An 18408-nucleotide genomic window follows, 5' to 3' on the forward strand; every position below is an offset into this window, starting at 1 on the left:
CACTAATATATATATATATATATATATATATATATATATATATATATATATATAGTAGTATTAAAATGTAGAATTTTTTTTAATGCCATTTTTTATAGTAGGGTTACTTTGAGATAATTTTTCAATTTCTAAAATTGAAGGATTTTTCAAATGTTTGGCGCTAATAGGTTCAATTAGATTAATTTTGCTTTTTTTTTTTACACATATATCAACAAAATTAGTCCAGTAAGAGCTGAGAATATTCTTGGACAGACACAAATAAAACACATAATGGTAAATACAATATTTTCTCAGCTTCGTATTGATGCTAAAATATTAAGAATAAATACATTATTTCCATTTGGTTAAAATAACAATTTAATGACAACAAAAGACAAATATACTATTACAAGCACGTGCTGAAAATATCGAAAACAGTATTAGTTGAATTATTTTTATAATTTAATGTAACGTTTATATTGGTCAATGGCGATATCAACATGATTTCCTAGTAAATGAGATGAAATGTGATATGAATATTTTAGATTATTGACTGATCTATTTTTATTGCCTACGGAATTATTACTTTTTTATTACGACTACTGTGAATTGTAATACATGTAAATGTGCGCTATCGTCCCTCTTTCATGTGAAACCATCAGAAATAATGTATCAAAATCAACAAAACGACTGGCTATTACGTTGGTATATTATAGCTAAAACTAAAATATAGTTAGAACCCTTCTCTTACAAACACATACTATTATACGAATGTTTTTCATAAAGGTCATCATAGAAAAATGTATGGTAATTTTTTTATCGCCCTTTCGTCGCTTACGCACTCTTCGACTAGTGTCAAATGATTTGGACACGAGAAATGAAATACGGTTATATATATTTATCTAAAAGAATCGCAATGCCAGTTACTGTACACTCCATTACCCGTTATATACCATATAACCAATACTTATTTAACAGACAAATAAAGTTAAGAAAACAAAATGATTATGACTATAATTTATTTCTTGTTTTTTCGTGATTAAAAATATAACTTGAATTTTAAATAATATTAGCCACAAGTAATCATTTTTATTATATTATTTTAATAATTTATTTATCGAAATTTTTTAATTTAGCACGTTTTTTCGAATACCGACGAAATGATATATTATTATTAAGTTAGACTCATCATTAAAATCCTATGGAAGTATATGAGCTGATTCATGACTTATGAAATTTACATAAGTTTTGTTGACTTTATCTCTGATGAAAAGTAAAGAAGTTAAATAACATTTTTCGTTAACAATATAGTGAAAGTCAATCTACTTGCTATATTGTCCCTATAAAATGTTACCCGATGTGTATTAATTAAAACATTTGTTTGCTCTTTTGAGGTGACTCCCCGCGGCTGAAGAGATTGTTGATTTCCAACACAGCGGAAACCCTTTTTAGTAAAATACAAACAACTTCTGAAATATGATCTCGTGGTCTTATAATGACAGACAAAATCTTCAGAATAAAGCCTACACAATAAAACAAGCATACGTTTTTACCTCGAGTCCTTTTCATTATAATTCACAATCATTTAGATATTCAGTCGTAATTAAGATTATATTGTGTTTACTTACTCATCCTAAAATATTAATATCAAGGTATATAATTTTATTTTATTTTTGTTAAATAATCATTAAATTTTATAAAGTATGATTACACAGCTCAAGAATCTATTAGGTTCTTCGTTTTTCAAACATGTAATTTGAATATTTTGTTTAAAAATAATTATGTATAGAACCAACTTATATATACGTTACTACGAATTCATTTAATTATTGATTGCATTAATTATGTTTAATTTATTGCCCTTTAAATACAAAGAACGGTATTAAAGACTAAAGAAGTATAACTATTCTTAACAAACTTAATATTTTTATAAGTGTTTAATTTGTCTGTTTGTAATTAATATGAAGATATTTATTTGTGAGGTTTTACTAAAACAAATTAAATATTGAATAATATATATATTTTTTCAATATGAAATTGAAATTTTTATTATTTCAATAAAACTTATATTTTTTTATATTAGTTTTCACTAAATAATTCCATAATTTAACAAAAAAAACATAAATTTATGACTTACAATTTTTATTATATTTTAAAATATAAACTCAAAAAAAATTTATAACGAAATAATGATTAATATTTTAGTTAAAATAAATGTAATTGCTCATTCATACAATTTTCTTTTATAGCCCATTACCTTATTATTAGACACATGATTTGACTTTTTTAATATTATTAATTATTTTCAAACGAATAAATCTGAACATGTGGTGTTCTAATATATATATATGTATTAATGAAGGACAATTTTTTCTTATGAAAATGCGTTTTGGGCGTGGGAAATACGCCCATGAGTGCGTTTATTTTAATTATTACGTACTCCGTATTATGATTTTTGTTATGTTTCTATTAAATCACTATCGTGATTATTTTAAAATACGCCCTCAAGTCACTTCAGTTTGCTTTACAACTTTTTTCCGTTTTGTCTATTACTACCTAAAATGAGGTGTTTTTGAAAGCCCGAGGGACCGCTGACATTTTGATTTTGAAAAAAACCGACATCCCGTAGTCAGGAGCAGCACACGTCGTCACGGCCATTGGATTGCACAATAGATATGTGTGTGCAAAAAATTCATGGATGAACAAATAAATTCAATACTCGTGTATTATTATAATACCGCGACCATGTGCACGTGAGACAGAGAACCCTTTTCTTGACGCCGTCGCGACCTCACCACAACGCGCGTACTCGAAAGGTTTCCTTTATTTGTTTTTTTTATCTCTTTACAAAAGTGAAACCAAAAAGAAATTATTTTATGAAAACGTTAACGACCCGGAAAAAAATATGTTTATCTTAAATAAAATATTACTTACGGATGTTTCGCGTGTTTTTCATAGAGCGAATTATATTTACGATCCAATAGATATTTATACTATAAAAATAACATATTATTTTAATGGTTTCGTCTTATACTTTTACACCAACATAAAAATAACTTAAAATTATTTGGTTTTGGTCGAATGAACCGATTAATCAACTATTTTTTAGGTGATATTAATAAATCATTCATTAGTATACATTGAACTGTATCTATTATCACTATATTTTAGATTATTCCATGTACATTTCCTGATCTTTATTACTTATTTCTTGTTTCTACATCGAATAAATCTTTAGCTATTTACTCAATTGGATTATAAGACTTAAACTCTACATAGAAACTATTTTTAAAGGTTTTCTTTCAAAATGTATGAGTTTTCTTTACTATATCTTAGTTCATACAAAAATTATGACAATTAGTCATTTCGTTACTTGTAATGAAAAAAATGATTCATAAGTATAATGTTTATATTTAATAACATTGATCAAATAGAATAAAGAAAAAGACGAACTTAATATTCTTAAAAAAATTTCATTTATAAGTTTTAAAAAATTCAATTATTTTGTTGTATTATTAAAAATTATTTCAGTCTTCTGGTCTATTCTAAAGATTGGGATTTAACATATAAACCTGTAATCTATAACTATTAATGCAAGATAACATTGTGTTATTTATGTAATGAATATTTTTGAATTATAAAAATTTAAATATTTTATCTTCGATGTGAAGCTCAGAAGTTATTAATTTTACTATGATTTTTTTTTCTTAGCTCTCATCGAACCAATTTCTTTTAAACTATACGTCAAAAGATCATAAATTTACGCTCAAAAATTGAAAATATTTTATTTGTTCCCCGTAAATGGGGGAAATCTCCAAACAAATTACAAATTTAAAAATCGCTAATTTTCGACATTTTAAAATTTTTTTTACTTAAAACTAACATAAATTTTTTTTAAATGACCAAATCAATATCACTTTTTTTTAATGATACATATTATTATTTTGTACATTTTTCTGATAATTCTGACCCTTTACCTGCCCACAAGGGGAATTCAAAATGTCAATTTTTTCAACTGAACTTTTGAAAATACTGTTACTTTTATATATTCTTAAATTAAAGCTTATGTTCTTTAATATGAAAAAAAAAAATTCAGAAATTATTTTGTCATCACGGTGAAAATGACTACCATGTGCTATTTATAAAATATTTATAAGCTATTTTACAAATGCGCTATTAATTTAAAAATTGTATTAACAAAAGCATATTTAAATATTTAAAAATTGAGAACAAAAATAGCATTTTTAAATTGACAAATTTTTCTAATCATTTTAAGCTGACACATAACATCCATTATTTTTTTCTTAAATTTATCATTATAATAGTTATTAGGATTACAAACATAATCGAATTACTTTAAAAAATGATTTTGAATCCATTGTTTGAGAAATATTTAAAATTTTTGTTAGATATCAATTTGTTGTGTAAAGAATGTTATCAATACTTTCAATTAAGACACCTGAATATATATAATTATATACAAAACTCCTTAAGGGTTCTAAATAATTAATTTTGTTCTTTGTAACAAAAAAACTATACTGGTTTATAATATAAATTATAGTGTCCATTGAAACCTTTTACAATTTTTGTTAGATACCAATTTGTTTATAACAGTATGTTGTCAATTTTATCAGTTAGCGTTTTACATACGATGGTTCTTATATTTTCTCATCAAATTCAAATGTTTTATCTATGTATTTATACAGTTAAAGGCTATTTAGTTTAGAAATTATTATCATATTTCTCAATTAATCTAAACGGTACTCCACTATTAAGAAGTGAATCAAAACATTCTATTAGTAAGTGGCATATTGGCAAGATATTTTATTATTGGCGATTTATTGCTTTAAATCGAGCAAATATTTCTCAAAATTAAAAGAAAAAGAATGGCCGAGGAATCGAGATAAAAAAAACAATTTTATTATTATCTTTCTTAAAATAAGTAAACAATATTACCTAAAATATTAAAAAACACAAAATAGTTACTTCACAAGTTATAAAACTTAAGTGTGTTACAAAACTTATGAATTCTCACTTAAATTTAATCAAGCTATAATTATATTAAAGATATTTACCTATCAATGTATCTTCTAACGTAAATTTTCGGGTCGAGGCTTAAAAAGTAATTAAACGAAATGACCAAAGAAAAATAACATTATTTCAATATATAATAATCGACCGCACTGTGTTACCGTTCTTTTAAACATTATTTTTATCAGTAATAGGAATTTACATAAAAAATATTTTGAATTTTTTTTTTTATAATTGTTACTCGCTTTTTTATAAATGTACTGAGCTGGAAGTAAAGCGATTTTTATTTGCTATAATAATATGGGTAAATAGTAATAAAAATGTACCACATAAAACGAAGATGTTGTATTACATGATATTCTCCCTTTCTTTAGTGATTTTATTGCAAAAAACCAGTCAAGTTTACCATTTGCGGTTATTTCTTCTTTTAGTTGCAGTTTTCGTTTCTCAACCATAAAAAAAGTGTTTTAAATCCAATTTCTCACATATACAAAAGTCTGTAAATTTCAATGGAAATTTGTACAGTATAAATATAATGTAAACAAAACAAAAAAATATTAGTAATAATATTCCTTTTTTAAATACTTTTGGTTACTCTTTATTTGAATGAAATACAGGAAAACCTTGCACTGTTTGCCAATCCTTTAATTGCACACAGTTTCCTTTCGGGACGCAGGAAATGTGTTGCGATTACCGACCAAAGTGTATGCCCATAAACTTTATGATTAATTCTCCAGGCTTTGGTGTCTTTAGAATACATTATACCAACATTGGCAAAATTATCGTTATTTTCAACGATTACGGCTCATAACTCGTGAACAGCTGGATGTCGTACGTCATGTATAATGGTCAAACACAAGACATATACATAATACTTCACATGCTATTAAAACCCGCACCGTAATATATTTTGAATTATGTGTATAGAATGTACATAGTGAGAAAGACACTAACATTTTATAAGATGATAATATCTTATCCAGCAAAATTTGTGTCTTAATAGTGTATGATCTCTTGGTAGATTTGAGCTTTTTAATTAATATTTATGCAATAAAAATGTTTTTTTCTAAATATGTTAAACAAAATTAAAATACACAATAATAATTAACATTTTAATTGAGGTTTAATTAATAGCTCGACTAACATAGTTCAAAAGAATAAAAAAAAAGTGTACAGTTACAAATGAGCTTACGTGATCGAATCAAATAATAGAATGCGAAAATTCTTGACAGACATTTTCTTATTTGGCGTTTTGCATACGGTCATAATATTATTGCCAGCCGAGGTGGTAATAAACCACGCGATCGTGACGCCCTTAACTTTTTGTATTTCATTACGGAATTATTTCTTCAGTGTGTAAATTAAGCGTACTTTATTACACCCAGTTCTTTATTGCCCAGTACTAATAGCATTGTATAGAAATTAGGCACAAGCGCACGTAGGTGCAGTAATCCTTTTTCTGCATTTTAAATATCGTATGCAATAAAAGTCTCTTTTTAACAACTCGGGCCTTTTTTTCATTAAGTTTATCACTCGGAATGTCAATAAATTCGCGTGGACTTAATTTTTTCCCTTCTCGTTTGTACCGATGATGCCTCAAAAAAAGAAAAAAGGAGAAACACTTTAGTACGTATTCAATGTTTTTATTTTTATTAGTCTGTTTTTTTTTTCGTTCAAAAGCTCACGTTACTTTAAACCCTTTTTCGTTCATTATTAAAATTTGCACAGGCGTTAAAGAGAGTCTCTAGGCTCTTTTGTCTCTCTTTTATATTAAAACCGAGTGCAGTAAAAATATCCGACATTTATTACTGCCGTTTATTTTTTTCTGTTTAAAACGATTACGGAACTTTTTTTTATAAAAAAAGAAAACGAAACATACAATTAAGTATATTATTGGTGCTGTTCATTAAACAGCATTATATTGGCTACTCGTCTTACTTAGAGCTTTTATTTTCCTTTTATACATTACCTTAATAGTCATTTATATAATTATAAATTATTTCATACCATTTCGATCGTTATATCTGAAGTATTTGTATTTTCTTTAAAATTATAATGATACATATTATGATATTTATTCAATATTGTTAAGATTGAAATATTGCTGAAATTATTAACAAATATGTCTAAATTTATGTTGATAAGATTGTAAAAAAATTTGTGTGTAAATAATTACTATTAAGATGGATTAAATTAAACAGAGAGCTAATTTAAAAATCCATTTGTTTAATTTTTTTTGCGGATTAGCGTAAATGTGTTATCATAAACATGTCTTAGTACTACAGTTTTCTTTTTTTGAATATAAGCTACTGTATAACTGAATTTTTAATTAAGCTACCATTCTCCAATACTATAGGTAATTAGTGTTAATTAATTCAGCTGTAAGAAGGGAATCTAATAGTCAAATTACGAGAATTACCAAGCCCGTCTCATTTGTTCTCCCTAGAGACTTATTCCAAACATACACAAGAGGATGCTCACGGCTTAACCCTTTTGCCGTGTTGAAGTCGATACAAAAGCTTATTAATTGAGAATTGACTCCCTGTGGTTTCTGTGCTGCTTATGTTTGAAATGTTCGTGATTAGATATAATTAGAATTATGTTTTACTTGGTATTCAATACACATTAATATCAGTTACGCCTAATATGACATGTTGGTTATATAATTTGTAAATGTAATGTTTCATTTTATAAGAGTATGGATTTTAATACAAAATTACGTCCAAAAATCTATTGTATTCTCAGTAAAATTTAGTATCCTAAATTGAATATGGTTACTAATTTTTTTTTAATTTTTATAATTGAATATTTAACAAAACATTATAATAAATGTAACTAATAAAATAAAATTATAAAATGAATGAAAATAATTCATCGTTTAGAGATTTATCATCTTAAAAGGTTTTTTTTTAATTTAGCATTTGTATTAATAAAAAAATAACAAACTTTAATATTTGACTATAAAATCAACGTCTGAAATATTTTTTTAATATGTATGCAATAATATCGTGTTTAAAAAAAGTTTAAAAAAAATAGGGTTGTGAAAATCAAATATAATGTGTATACATGATCATTAGTATGTTGCTAACGTTACCAGAGTATAGTAATCGGTTTTGCGTATCATCATTTTTCACGCTTAAAACGATTTTTTAAAAAGTCACAAATACTGTTAATGCATGAAAAATATTTTGCGCTGAAAACATAATAAAGAAAGGGCGCACAGTATGTCGACCAACGGTTACTCTGCAAGACCATTAACTATACTATAAAAAGATAATTTAACTTTTGAACTCAAATTTTTATATTGGGACGAATAAGGAAGTTGTTATAAATGAAGATCGATAGTACAGATAAGGGGATGACCACCTAGGCGTGTCCGAGCTAATCTCTCCCTTCGTCTATACGCAGAATGTAAAGTGTATGTCAAATGATGAAAAAAGTATACCAACAAGTAAACTTACAATAAAAAAAAAAATGAACTGAAAAACCCTTTAAAGCTCATAGTTGTAACTACAATAATATATGAAAAAAGGAAAACTGTTTTCATTTTTTATAAGTATATAATCGAATGTTATAAATTATTCGATATAAAGGATTCAAATCAATATCTATTAGATTTGCTCTTTGCAATTTCAGTTTAAAATTAACTTCGAAAAAATTAAAAAGAAATTTTTTTTAAATTTTGTAGAAAATCATTCTTGTAAACCTTTTTAATTTACAAAGTATGTGACTTATCCATCGCTGTATTTCAGCACAAAACATACAACCGCTGGCTAAAATAACTTCATTATGATACTTCATGCTTACTCTGATTCCCCCAACAAATATTATTTGCATATTTTATAACGTATGGTATCCTACCCATGACATATATGTTTTTTCAGTTTATACAAAAACAATCATCACAACGATATTTCAATACAATAAAAAATATGTATATCTTCTGTCCTCATTCCTTGGGGGCAATGTAGTGGCAGGTATGTAAATTTTCTTTTTATATTATTACGCATAATATGGTAGCTTCAATTCACGGAAACCTTATAACAAAATATCATATTATTTTTTTGGTTGGGAAAAAAATGAAAGTATATGGGGGAATACGAAATTATTTGAGTAAATGAAGTCACTGTGCGGTACGGCTTATCTATACACATTATGGTTAAAACTATATGTGTACATGTTTTTTGTCCGTAAGTCGATTCCATTTCAATGGTAACGATTTCGAATATGTTTGACAAATGATAAACATTAATCAAATCGAGTTTTTCGTTTATTAAAATAAAATAGCTATTTGGCCCTCATCATCATCATCATTGTTATCATAGCCACACCACAACCTTCATTTTATATAAAAAAATATTATTTTTCATTTTTATGTTTCAATTTATTTACATGTCACGAATTTATACAATAAAATATTACACACAAAACTTTCTCGTTTACTTTTAGTCGACAATAAAGTATTTTTTCAGTTATTGAAACAAAATAACGTCAAAAGGAAAAACAAAAATGTCTTTTGTAATTCAGTTCTAAATCTATCCGTATGTTGCATTGTATTATACTTTTATGTATTTATTCTTTGTAGTAAGTCCAAATTATCCCTAAAACCTTTTTTTTTTAATAATGTATTATAACATTACTTTTTTAAATTACTATCCGGGATATTTTAATTTGACAAAAGATTGAGTTATGTCCATTGTAAGAAATAATTCGAAAATTCCTATACGTCAGTATTTTTAATATACACTTTATTTTATACATTAGTAATGCAATTTTAAATACAGTATTTTATAAAATTTGTATATAAATATAACATTTTTATCATTCTTATTAAGATTTTCCTTTACATTTTATGCGTTAAAAACTTCCAATACACGTGTATGAAGATTTAGACATTTATAAAGTGTACCAATATAATCTGATTCTCACTACATCAATGACTTAGCCAGAATTTTTTAGCGGGGCTAACAACCTATGTGTAGGTGTATGTGGCAAGCCACTTATAACTATTAAGAGTATGTGATAAATCACATATTCTTAATAGCGCTAAAGTCTTCTATTATTATTAGTAATAATTGACCGATGAAGGGCTATAGTCTCATTAGCCCTCTACTTGGTTACGCCACTGCGTTATATAGTATGATAATTGAATTATATCTGTTACAACTCGTCAACATCAACTGTCATTAAAAACGGTAACAAAGCTCCAAAAACTCTCTTCAAATCGGTTTTCATTATCATTGTTTAAATTTTTGTACGAATATTATTTGAACGATTTTTTATTCTCATCCATAAATATATTAATATATTTTTTCAGCCACTGTTCGCTCATGCGGAATGTTTGTGAGCAAAAACGCTTTTACGGGCAATCTGTTTTTTTTTGTATTAAATTATTCGAAGCTTTTACGAAGACAAATCGAATGATGACCCTACAACAGCTCTTTTTTTTTGTACCAAAATGGATAATGACATTTTGTTGCTGTTCCCAGAGATTATATCTTATTATACTGATTGAACTAAACGATGACTCGAGTTTTCTTCTTTTTACTTCCCTATATTTTGTATATAAATGTTTTTTTAGCTCACCAATAGAGGGTGTGCCTGATGAAGCGAGTACGCGTGGCCATTTGTCGGTTTACGATGATTTGTCAAAGTCTCGGTACGTTCAATAAACTTCCGTACCAAAATACACATGATTTAATAAGATAAATTGAATATGCGTTAATTTTATTGAGTCGTCAAAAGATCTACAAAATAAAACGTCAACCAGAAACATTGTACAAGTTTAGAGGTTTTAATTAACAAATTTCAGTATTTGAAAACAACTTCTGTAATATTGATATGTGGGTATTATTATCATCATACACTATTAGTAAAGATCAGTCGTGCTGTGTACACTTTAAATACAAATTCTTTTAGCTTGATAAAAAATTTTTAATTTTAAAACAACTAAATTTGAAGCAGAACTCTTTCTATGTCCGATTTAATTAGTATAGTGGACTAAGCGTGCTAAATAAAAAACCTCTAAATGTTTAGGTTATCGCAGATATAATGTTTACAAGGATTGATATATTCGGCGGATGTGCTTCGTCATCATTAACTTTATGATAATGCTGTCGTCTCCCTACCAAAATTGCGACGTGTACAAAGCGCTGGAGAAAATCGAATCAATGGGCCGGAGTAGTGCAATGTGTACGGCGTGCGAAACGGTCCAGCTCGTGATAGATGCGGCATCGGTTCGAGGTTTGATGAAACGTGAACTGATAAATGACATATACTACACGCCTCCTCCGGCCTGGTGTGATAACGGATGAGCGTTGACGGCCGTGTGGACATTTGCGAATATATAAAAAAAATGAGCAAAAAAAGTAAAAAATTGATACTAAAAAAAAAAAAAACAAACCCTCCTGCGGTCATTAACGGTACACGTGTAATACAAAACAGGGGATGTTTGAATTGTCCACCAGTTCGGAAACTGTCATCAATTTGTCTATGCCATGCGACCGGCTGCTTGTTCTTCTTTTTTTATTTGTTTGGAGATTGGTCATTTTTTAAATGTTTTATTAAACACCAAAGATTATATATATTAAATAAATAGTACACACAGACATTTTAATTGGACTTTTTGTAATTACGAACAATAATAAGTTGTTGACTGATTTAAAAAAAAAATAAGTTCGGATCGACATTTTTCAACATTACCTAATGTAAAAGTAAATAAAAATGTTTTTATGCGATTTTTTTTTTTTAATTAATATTTTGACATGGGTGTTTCATATTTATCTATTTAGGCTAAAATTTAGCCATAATGTACTTAATTCTAAAAATAAAAAACTTTTAAGTAAATAAGTAAATTATAAAATAATTGTAATGAAAAAATTTTAGTTTCGTAACCTATAAGAGTATAAATACAATACGTCTAGTTAAGGCAGTTGAAATAATTAGTTTCAATAACATAGTAAATACATTTAATAATCCGAAATAAAAGATAACGTGACAAGAGAGTTATTATTGATAGATATAATGATAAAATACTGTAAATTAAATTAATAATTAAACAAATAGAAAACATTATTTAGTCATGTAATATTAATGGTGTTATAAATTTAAATACATCTGAAGTATAGTTATAATCTTGTGGAATTTTTTAAAAATTATTATCATGTAAGTTTATCTATAAATGTAATTGTATAATTATAAATGTTTAAAAATTATTATTTGTTACTATGAACATTATCTTTTGAAAATCAAATTTAAGTACTACAACATCGTATATATGAATTCAACAACAAAATGACTGACATAACTAATGAACTTTGGTCATAAATGAAACAACTGGCCAATCACATTTTTAATATTTAGATACATATATTGATATGTCGATTATTATTTTTCATTATCTTTGATATTTTCATTTTACCGCAATTCTTTAAATGAAATTCTTCTTATTTTTCCTCGCCTTAATCCCAACTACTTGGAGTGGGCCAAATTAAAATTAAATTCTTTGAATGAAATTAAAAAAAAAAAAAATTGAAAATATGTCATTTCTTTAGAAGATTTGTTATTTATTTTTATGATGATCAAAATACTAATGATTGCCGAAAAAATAAGTATAAACTACGTTAAACAATATTATTTCTATAATTGTATTAAAGTAAACAACCATAAAGATTAATAATGAGTAATTATTTTTATCTACTATAAAACTGTGGGGGACTTTTTAAACTTAAATTATAATTACGAATTATACTAGAAAATCATGCGCGAAATTCATAAATACACTTTACGAGTATTTCTTACAATAATTCGAAGTTAATTTTTCAGATTGAAATTTCACTGTGTTCACTTGAATTTCTGCAAAAACGACGTATAAACATAAATTTGCATATGCCATTTACGATTTTGTTGTCGATCGATCGCCTACAGACATTGCAAAACAATATAATAACGTGGACATTTTTACCCGAAGGCAAAAGTGCTCAATTTCGTTATTTAAATTCAACAACCGATGACGTCTACCACCCTATTATTAGAGTCCATACTCGTACACGTATGTATAGTCAATTTATACACAAACAATAAAGGGCTGCCTATGTATACCTTATTGGTGTGACACATCGGAATTGTGCGACAAGCGCAGCTGTCTGACAGCGAGTACCTCGTTATGAACTTCATATACGAATAATATGAATTTACAATATGATGCAAACGCATTTTCTAATGTAATATTGAAATAGCACGATCGTTTTTGAAACACATCAGATCACATGCAGATATCCGGGAAATGTTGTACCTTATTGATGTTTCAAATGAGAGGTATTTATACGTACTCGACATTCAATACTAAGGTTACTCTCAGAACAGTAAAGTCGAAGTCTTTTGATCCGCAAAACTGTCATTATGCACTACTGCCTATACTAATATTGTGTAATACACACAATACGCCAGACGTTTAGCAATATTAAGCTCTGTCAAAGACGTTGTTTCAATCTACTTACAATTAATAATTTACTTTGATTATACAATACAATTTACATAACAGAAACAGATGTTTGTCGTCATAATATAAAGATTTATGCTAATGACTCTTATCTTAGACGATATAACTATGGTAACTCTTTATACAATGGTTGATTTTAAAATGAAACCCCACTTGATGTTAGATGGACTTGCTTTTAACATTACAAATAGGACCAAAAGTGATCTGTAGTACATACAAACATTCAAATTTTTTTTTCAATTACAGATTTTTTATTTAAAGACAACAGTTATTGTACACGTAAAATATTTAAAATTTAAATTTTAGCCTATATATTTATATATATATATATATATTATACATGGTACATGGTGTTAATTTATAGTCATTTAATATATTAAAGTTTAAACGTAAAAATAAAAATAATAACTAAAACAAAAGACAAAACTTTAGCTCATCATTCATCATCTTGGTCATGTTTTACAGAATTTAACAACGAAGTGGTTTGGGTGAAAAAAGCATCCATCAAAGTTTTTTGATTTTCTAACATATCGCGCATTTGTTTTTCCATAAGTTTATTTTGTTTAGTTCGTTCTCTACGCCAGTCTTCTTTTAAGTCTTTAATTTGGTTTTCTAATGACTGTAATTTTTGGTACATTAGTTGTTCTGCAGAGCTGTCCGTTTGGGTATGCACATCACACGTTTGAATAATATCAACTTGAGGCTCGGCTATTCTAAAGTAGTCGGTCTCCATTTTCATGTCATCCATAACTTCACTCTTAATGACTTCAACTGAGTCATTATGAGGAGGAGAATCTAAGAAATATAAAGAATTATAGTAACTATCTCGAGTATTTAAAAATATTGAAATAAAAATTGAATTAAGCAACAACTAATTTTTTTTTTTTTTTTTTGATATGTAGACATTTTTTTTAACTTTGTGTCGATTTTAACATTAATTTTTAAAAGTTTTGGACATAAATTTTTTCAAATAAGTTTTTTAACGTGACTTTTATACATTGTATGAAGTAAATTATTGATATCAGCTAAATAAATATTATTTTTGTCAAAAAAAAAATATTTACTTGAAATAACTTCACATAAATATGTCATAGTATTGCTGGGTTTACAACCTAGAACTTCATGAAGTAAATGAAAATAAGACATTCTTGAACTCGCTGCTCCATTTTTTTCAATCCTGACTAATTCAACTTTGTAATCTTGCTTCAAATGTTTCCATTTAGTTCTAAGTTGAGCCGCATCTCTGGTAAAACCAGCTGCTGACATTGGCTCGACCAGACTGGTATAAAGATCTGAATTTCTTTTTCTACGAAAAAAAAAAAAATAAATTGAACGTAATTAAAGCATTCACTTTTCTATAATTTAAATAAATAATTTTTTATTATAACTAACTTTAAAATAATGGCGGAATTGTTTTAATAAGGTCAAAGGTATATTAAAACAACCAAACAAAATTTAACTTAAAACCTATGTTTACACTTATAGTGTAAATACAAAAATTAATTCAATAGATATTCTGTCATAAAAAATATATGTAGATTTATATGATGATCTTTAGAATAGCAGACTTTGAACGAATTATTATAAGATATCCTTCAAAAAAAATGTCATCAATATCATAAATGTTTTATTAACATAAACTTTGTTTTTATTTTAGAATGATATCAAATTCTTAAAATATATAATTATGAAACTCTATATTTAATTTTACTATAATCCATTATTATTTTAAATGTCTTAATATTTATAAAACTTGTGGACATCATCCACTCAAATTTATTTTAATTTGTGCCTGATTGAGGCTAATAGCAAATTATTAACTCTGATTATAATACCTTTGAAACAGTTATTACATGATCGATGGAACATTTTTTTCAGTAAAGTATATTGAGAGATCTTTTCTAATCAAAAGTTGTACAAAAAATATAATGCATTTTCAAAAACTATTAAATTTCTCATAAAGCAATAATTATTAAAAAAAAAAATTGATTTTGTTAAGTATTATTAATTCTTGATTAATAAGTGGTTAAATATTTTTTAGGCTTATCTCTTATCTTTTAAATGGCAACCTACATATTTAACTAGTTTATATAATAAAAAATAATCCATATAAGAATATGACTAATTGATAATAACTTTTAAACCAGTATTTTGGGATTTATTAACGATTTTAAATATAGTTTGGGGGCCAGGGCGGATTATATTATTTTTATCATTATGCATTTTTGCTCGCGATACTACTCCTTTCCAGGTATTAAAATATTTATAACACATGAACTACTGTTTCAAAAGTTGTTACTGACCAGTTATTTTTCAATTATTTATTTTCTATTGTGTGAATTAGTTAAATATGTATGTTGCCATTAAAAAAAATAAGTTTGTACCCTTATACGGGAATAAAAATATAAGGAGTATATCTAAAGAATATTTAATCATATATAAATAAAAAATTCTAAACAAAATCAAATTTTTTTTTTAAATTATTATTTTAAGAGAAAACTAGTAGTTAAAGATATGTATGAATAGCTCTGTATAAAAGGTATTGCCAACATTAAAAAGATTAAACTTGAATTATGAATTAATTCCACAGTAAATTCACATGCAATTATATGTAAATCTGTGTTATGAAAAACACTTGGAGTAATAAACTACTATATGCAGAGTTCATGTGGCCTAGTCACCTGTAATGTATTACTAACACGTCACACTTTCACTTTGCAGAATTGATTTGCGGTTAATGTTACCTACTTTATTTAGAGTTGATATTTTGTGATTAATTTTATAGTCCTGTATGAATTATATATCAACTGGTGTATACACGTTAGAATAATTTGTTGTTTTTTAATTTTTATTATTGCCCGTAAACGATGGAAATTGAAATAAAGATTCTATTTTGCTGTTATAACTTGGTATGAATCTAAAAAAACATGTTTTCACGAAGATAGAGACTAGATATAACGTTACAAGTTATTTTCTGAATCTGTCCTATAAAAATCGTATGTTCACAAGAACCCAAGTTCTGTATCCCATTAACGACATACTGGACTGGTTTCGCCTGGTTTGTAAAAATGTGAGCCTGTACTGACTTATAGAAATGAAAGAATGTATACCGAGACACAAATAGTTTTTGGAGCCTTGAACGGTTTCTAAATTTTCATTAACAGAACTGTTTAACAATATCTATTTAATTCAAAAATACTTGAACTCCTCCATTGGTTCAGAAAAAAAAAAACAAGGTATAAAATTGAACAGTTTTACTTCAATTATTTTATTAAAAGTCAAAATAACTTGAATGATAATTATGAAATAAAGTTTTTGATAGAAAATTTAATTAAATTTTAAATACCTTTAATTGATAGAGGTATTAAATTATTATACTGCAAATAAATATTATATATTTAATTAAATGTGGGAAAATATTTCTTGACTACATTAAAGAAAATTATGCTTAAATTAAAATTACATATGCAATGTATGAAGAGTTTTTACTTAATTTAACACACTGGGCTATTTAATATACATTTAAATTCATGTTATTTGTAAAAATAAAAAAATAAATTAAATAATACCAACTCATATTTTTATCATATATCACTCATACGATTAGCTACAATAAATTTATTACAAATGCTATTAAAACTAGGTTTATGAATTATAGTTAAACCGAAATCAATCGTGACCTTACTTGTCACTCGTGTCGTATTCATTTGCGCAGCGAATACAAATAACATTCTAGATAAGCAAGTGCATCAATAATATAACAAACTTTTGAAAATTAACTATTTTATAAAACAAATTACAATATTGATGTTTAGTGACCATTGAAAAACAGTAAATTAAATTCAATAAATTTAATAGAATGAAACTATGAAGGAATTGAGTAATCATTTTATCAACACACTTTATCTGTTATTTACAGATATTACATTTTTTTATTGGTTCAAATAAATAAATAACAAGATTAAATTATAATTAATACTATCAAAAGCATTAAAGCACAGATACGTAATACAATGTATAGAATATTCTTCTAAAGACAATTTTTGAAGTAATCAATATTCTACAAGTAGTTAGTAGTCACAATATTTTTATATTCAGTACTTATCATTTATAATGACAACGTAAAACTAACTAGTAAATATTCGTTTATATTCTATGGTCCCATATGAGTAAAACGTTTTCTCCCTTCAACCGTTTGAAAACAACCACTACCCCTCGCCCCAGACCGTTACATTCAAAATTTTATATAGCACACGCGCTTGCGCAAGACGCAATTCCCGTGTTTAATTTGCCACCGACGAACACTTACCTTTTGCTGTCCAACATGTTGGTCATGCCCATGTCGATGATCAGTCTTATAAAGTGTTCCGTCTCCCTGTCCGACCATATGTATCGTTTTTTTACGTCTTGCATTTTGTTAACGATGGAATGAATATCAAGCAAATAATAACATCAATTACGACAGAGGTGTTGTGTTGCCTAACAACAGCAATGGGTATCGTTGAAATTCAATTTTTTAAAACGAACGAAACAAAATTAAAGCGAAAATGTAATTACCGCACAAGTGACGAGGACGTTACGCGCGCATACCGCAGTAGGTACGTTCCGGCACTGGTTCGCACGCGTGTGGGCCTACCTCGGTCGTATCGAGCTGGCTCAGTCCCGGGCCTGGTCGAGTGCACGCGAAGCAGCTGTCGTCCGGAGCGCATGCGCGAGCTCCGTCCCATCGTAACCGTCCGTTGTGAGTGTATCACAACGTATGTGTGTGTATTTGTGTGAGCGCCTGCTGTACGGCGGCCGCCTGTGTCGGCCCAGTTTCGGGACCACCGCCGCCGCCCGTCATCACCGTCCCCCCTGCTCTCCTTTCTTCTTTTTTCCCCTCCCGTACCGTCACTTCA

The 18408-nt window shown here is 27.2% G+C and overlaps 2 protein-coding genes across 6 annotated transcripts in view; one reads left to right on the plus strand and one right to left on the minus strand.

The window, feature by feature from the left end:
* LOC126901990 (uncharacterized) overlaps positions 1 to 18408 on the plus strand; it is a 137373-nt gene that overhangs the window by 41327 nt on the left and 77638 nt on the right. The gene's annotated exons all lie outside the window — the stretch shown is intronic.
* LOC126901999 (uncharacterized) lies at positions 13853 to 18251 on the minus strand. Its single transcript, XM_050679024.1, has 3 exons — positions 17820 to 18251; positions 14575 to 14816; positions 13853 to 14305 (listed from the first exon to the last, which is right to left on the minus strand). The coding sequence occupies exons 1-3, from the start codon at positions 17921 to 17923 to the stop codon at positions 13947 to 13949; spliced, it is 705 nt and encodes a 234-aa protein (XP_050534981.1). The 5' UTR covers positions 17924 to 18251; the 3' UTR covers positions 13853 to 13946.

This window comes from Daktulosphaira vitifoliae, unplaced genomic scaffold (genome assembly GCF_025091365.1).
Source record: "Daktulosphaira vitifoliae isolate Bord-2020 unplaced genomic scaffold, ASM2509136v1 Scaffold_3, whole genome shotgun sequence".
NCBI lineage: Eukaryota > Metazoa > Arthropoda > Insecta > Hemiptera > Phylloxeridae > Daktulosphaira > Daktulosphaira vitifoliae.